This window comes from Sesamum indicum, linkage group LG13, assembly GCF_026168435.1.
Source record: "Sesamum indicum cultivar Baizhima isolate 11 linkage group LG13, ASM2616843v1, whole genome shotgun sequence".
In the NCBI taxonomy this organism is placed as follows: domain Eukaryota; kingdom Viridiplantae; phylum Streptophyta; class Magnoliopsida; order Lamiales; family Pedaliaceae; genus Sesamum; species Sesamum indicum.
Window position 1 is genome coordinate 18,567,015 of NC_142669.1, and position 4,366 is coordinate 18,571,380.

Consider the following 4,366-nt stretch of genomic DNA (forward strand, 5'->3'; position numbering starts at 1 on the left):
TACAAAAATGATTTAGTCTTCTGACATATTTATATATTTGTTTGTAACTTGTTTTTCGAAATTAAACGTTACCTTAATATAAAAATATTTAATTTTAATTATATTTCAGAAAAATATTTTGTAACGAATTTCTATCAAGATTAAGCTTTAAACAAATTAAATAGGGCTCATAATCACGACAAAAATGCAATAATTTAATTTAAAAATAAAATAAGAAGTTTAGAACTTAGCTAAGCTGGAGAAGATAAAATACTTCTGATATTTACTAGATAATTTTATAAAAATTACAAATTTATCCTCGTACACGTTTAATTACAAATAAAAAAGTGTACGAGGGCTTAGATACCAAAGGAGAGGAATCTTTCTTTACCCTCTCTTTCCCCTATCCCCATTTTACCCTCCTCCCTAATTACCATACCCCTTAATTAGAACAACATACAAAGTCACATATGACCATTTTGCCCTTATAGCCCTAGCAACAAAATACACGTTAAAACCCCTATAAAGACATCTTCATCTCCTCCAATCGTCTTCTTATCCTGAATTGCCGTCTTAACGACAGCTTCTTCCAATCTACTAATCGTCGTAGAAACGCCATCACCTACATCATCACAAAATACAATCATCATTACGATCAATTATTATACGAGAAAACCTTAATTTTTTTCGAAGTAATAGAGGAAAAGTACCTCAGACGGTTCTTGCAACGAATAAGAAGCGTTTGTGTCCTTGGGAGTTTTTGAGACAAGAATCCCAAATCCTTGACCTCTCTCTCTTAACACCTATTAAGATAAAAACAGATCAATTTTAACTATAATCAATACATACGTACAAACTTATCAAAACCCGTGAAAGAACAAAGATTCTTGTCCTAACACCGTAGGAAACTCTATCATCGAGCTCTGGGTACCTTAAACGCATCTTCATCTGTTCGATCGTCTCCAATGTAAACAGGAAAGACATCGGTGCAGTTGGCATACCCTGCGGATGGAAATCCCGCGTTAAAATTTGAGATTTGATTAAGTTAAATTAATTAATTTCAAGAACTAAATAATGACCCTCTTGTAAAAGGTCATTTCACAAAGAAGTTTGGACCACTTAGGGAAATAAATAAATAATTTTAATATTATATTAAATTAAAGAAAGTGAGCGAAATTACACAGTACCTAGTGACTCTAGAAGAAACTCAAGAGCCTTCCCTTTGTCCCATTTAATAGTAGGACGAATTTCCAGCACCTGCATTTATATTTTATGTAAATAAGTGAAAACAAGTACAACAATCTAAGTTCTTGGTACAAGCCATTAAAGCATGCCCTTAACAAGAACGGAAAAACTGTTTATAAGCATGCATTCCCAAAATATGCTATTAAAAATTTTAATTAAATATTGTATTATATTACTATTGTATATATTAACCTAATAATTAATCTACTTATCACAGAAAAGTATCTTATTTTTAAATATTTCGTAATTGAATTTTAGCCAAAAGAAAAAAAAATAGCAATAAAAATACCTTTCTGCCTTGAGTGAGACGGAGGCTAGGGTACATCTCCAACACTGATCCAACTTGTTTAGCCAATTCAGACCATTTCTGCAATTTCAGATATGAAATTTTTAATAAATAAACACCCCCATATTCTGCTAACTAATTATTCATTTGAGTTCTTTTATTATCTAATTTAGATTTGATCAGACCAAATCACTTGCATAGCAAACATACTATACATGTTATGTGAATGATCATGTTTTTTGAGTTATACATTAATCAAATGACAAATATATTACACTTACTATATAATTAATTTCGATTTGATCAAGTCTGATTTTCCCATATTGAAAATTCATTAAAGAAAGAAGGGAGGGGGAGGGGGAGGGGGGTTGTACCTTTTCATCAACGCAGCGGAAATGCACAGAAAGACAAAACTTGTTATTCTCCACCTTAGCACCTGGAGTATCTTTAGTCACCTCCAACAGTGCTTTATAAACCTGAGATTCCAATTCAATTTTTTCAAAAAAAAAAAAAAAACAAGAAAACACACACATATATATATAACACCAAAAATCATTTTTTATTAATTAATATAATAATTCAAGAAATTGAAATAAAGCTCATACCTCATCGATCATGGGGAGGTACTCACTAGCTGGCTGGAAAAGAACAGCTTCTGCACCCTGATTATTTCCCACCAAAAATAAAATAAAATATCGTAAATCCCATGAAAAATTTTATCAAATATTGCATGGTGAAACAAAAAAAAAAAAAAAAAAAGAAGAAGAAGAAGAAGAAGAGATACTGACTTTCTTGTATTTGGAACCTTTTGATGGGCCTTTTATGTCCATGCCATGGCTTCCAGCATAATACAGCTCTGCCAAACGTACAAAACTATACACCTGTATATACATACATACGTACACAAGAAAAAACCAGCAGATTATTGGGAGTTCTTACAACCTTGTACGTAGAAAGATACGTATGTGAAAACAAGAATCTGTACCTTGTCTCTGCACCTCCCACTCACTATGGCAGTGGGAAAATATCTAGCAACTTTCCTCACTGTTGCTCTCATCTGCAAATTCAAGGTAATAAACACCACACCACCATAAGTACACCAAAGTAGAATAGGCCAAGTATTAATTCTACACAAAGAAACACGTGTCTCTGCGTGTGTGTGTATATCTATATATACACTGACCGAGTCGGACATGAAGGCTCGATCTGGGTCGTCGACTATGGGAGAGAGTGTGCCATCATAGTCCAAGAACATGACGATTTGCTTTCCTTTTGAGGCATTTGTTATCTGCTCGAACATGTCAAGTGCTGATGGATGATGCATCTGTTTCAACAATCCAAATATTCCCACCTCATTATATATCTACATATGCTAACAAACAAAACAAAGGTAAAATTTTAATCCAGACTCAATTTAATTGAGCCCGAATTAATTATATGATAATTATAATACACGATTATAGAATAATCAAGTGCATACGTGATCCGTTTAATTCGACTAAATTAGATTTGAGTAAAAAGCAAATGCCCACACGTGTTTGTGTATGCACATGCCACATGGGGGTGTATATGCATACATGTATGTTATGTTCATGCCATTGGGTTTCACATGTATGTATATACAGTACATACACACATGTTTGTGTATATATATGTATAAAATCACACACAGTACACAGTTGGAGTTGGTGGTGCTTACGGTCCACGAGTTGTGGTGGTCATCGGAGAGATGGGGTGAAGAAGATTTGATGTGTGTGGGGGAGGAAGCTCTCATGGAATCGACCCAGGCGTTGATTCTTGCGCCGGTGTTGATGTCGAGATTCTGGAGGAGTTTCTTCTTTGAAATGGTGATGTAGGTCCCCGGGACCGCCGGAGGCTTCTGCGCCGCCGAGCTGAAGAGGGAGGACCCTGAAACCGCCACCGTTATCGCCATGTTGATCCCGGATTTTGCATCGGGAACCACCACATTTTGGTTTGTCATCTTTTCACTACAAAAACCAACAGCAGAAGCATTATTCAATTCGTTCTCAGAAGAATCTTTTTAGAAAACATGCTCAACCCAAAACCCCAATTTCAAGAACGAGAGAGAGATGGGGAGAGAGAGAGAGAGAGACTGTGACCACCTTAATTAAATTTTGAGTTTCAATGCTAATCAGAGTGTTGTTGGGAAACAGAGTCTCTCTGTTTTAGGAAAATGGGCTGAATTTGAGGCCAATTTCGGACAGAAACAAGCGCAAAACTGACTGTAATAAGAGATGAAAAACAGAGAGAGAGAGAGAGAGAGAGAGAGGATTAAGTGTGTGTTGTGTGTGAGAAAGATTTGAGGTAGTTTGGTTGTTTTATAGTTGCAGGCAGACACTAACAGACGAAACAACTGGGTGGGACCCAGCACTCAGTATCCTGAGAGGGTTCCACCACCATCCACCACCACCACCACCCCTCCCCACCCCCTATGGGGACCCACACGACCGTGTTGGTCTCTGCTGCCGCCTCCCCCGCCGCCGTCAAGACAACAAGCGACCGCCACCGCCAGATCGATGCCCCGCCACGTGGGAAGCAGAAGGTGGCCCATGACACTGATGTGGGCTCCTGACACGTGGCACCACTACTAACCCACTGAATTGGGTTTTGTTTGGGTGAGGGATTGGAATGTGAATTTTTCCCAAAATAGACCCAAAACCACATATTGTAAAAGTGGCCTCCATTACTAACCCTATAAAAATACGGGCACCTTCCCTAAATTAGTAATTGACCCCTAAATTATGGAGGATTTTTAAAAGGACCCCTGGTTTTATAGGGCAGTCCACGAAACAAGCAGCATGTGAACCAAAACCAGCAGCCTCTTCTTGCTTTCTT

At 37.1% G+C, this 4,366-nt stretch overlaps 1 protein-coding gene across 1 annotated transcript; it reads right to left on the reverse strand.

Annotated features, from left to right (window-relative positions):
- Positions 1–236: 236 nt before the first annotated feature.
- LOC105176474 (putative trehalose-phosphate phosphatase J) lies at positions 237–3,829 on the reverse strand. Its single transcript, XM_011099290.3, has 12 exons — positions 3,634–3,829; positions 3,210–3,498; positions 2,694–2,834; positions 2,496–2,567; positions 2,299–2,391; positions 2,116–2,172; positions 1,885–1,986; positions 1,514–1,591; positions 1,167–1,236; positions 911–981; positions 690–782; positions 237–601 (listed from the first exon to the last, which is right to left on the reverse strand). The coding sequence occupies exons 2-12, from the start codon at positions 3,489–3,491 to the stop codon at positions 500–502; spliced, it is 1,161 nt and encodes a 386-aa protein (XP_011097592.1). The 5' UTR covers positions 3,492–3,498; positions 3,634–3,829; the 3' UTR covers positions 237–499.
- Positions 3,830–4,366: the final 537 nt, after the last annotated feature.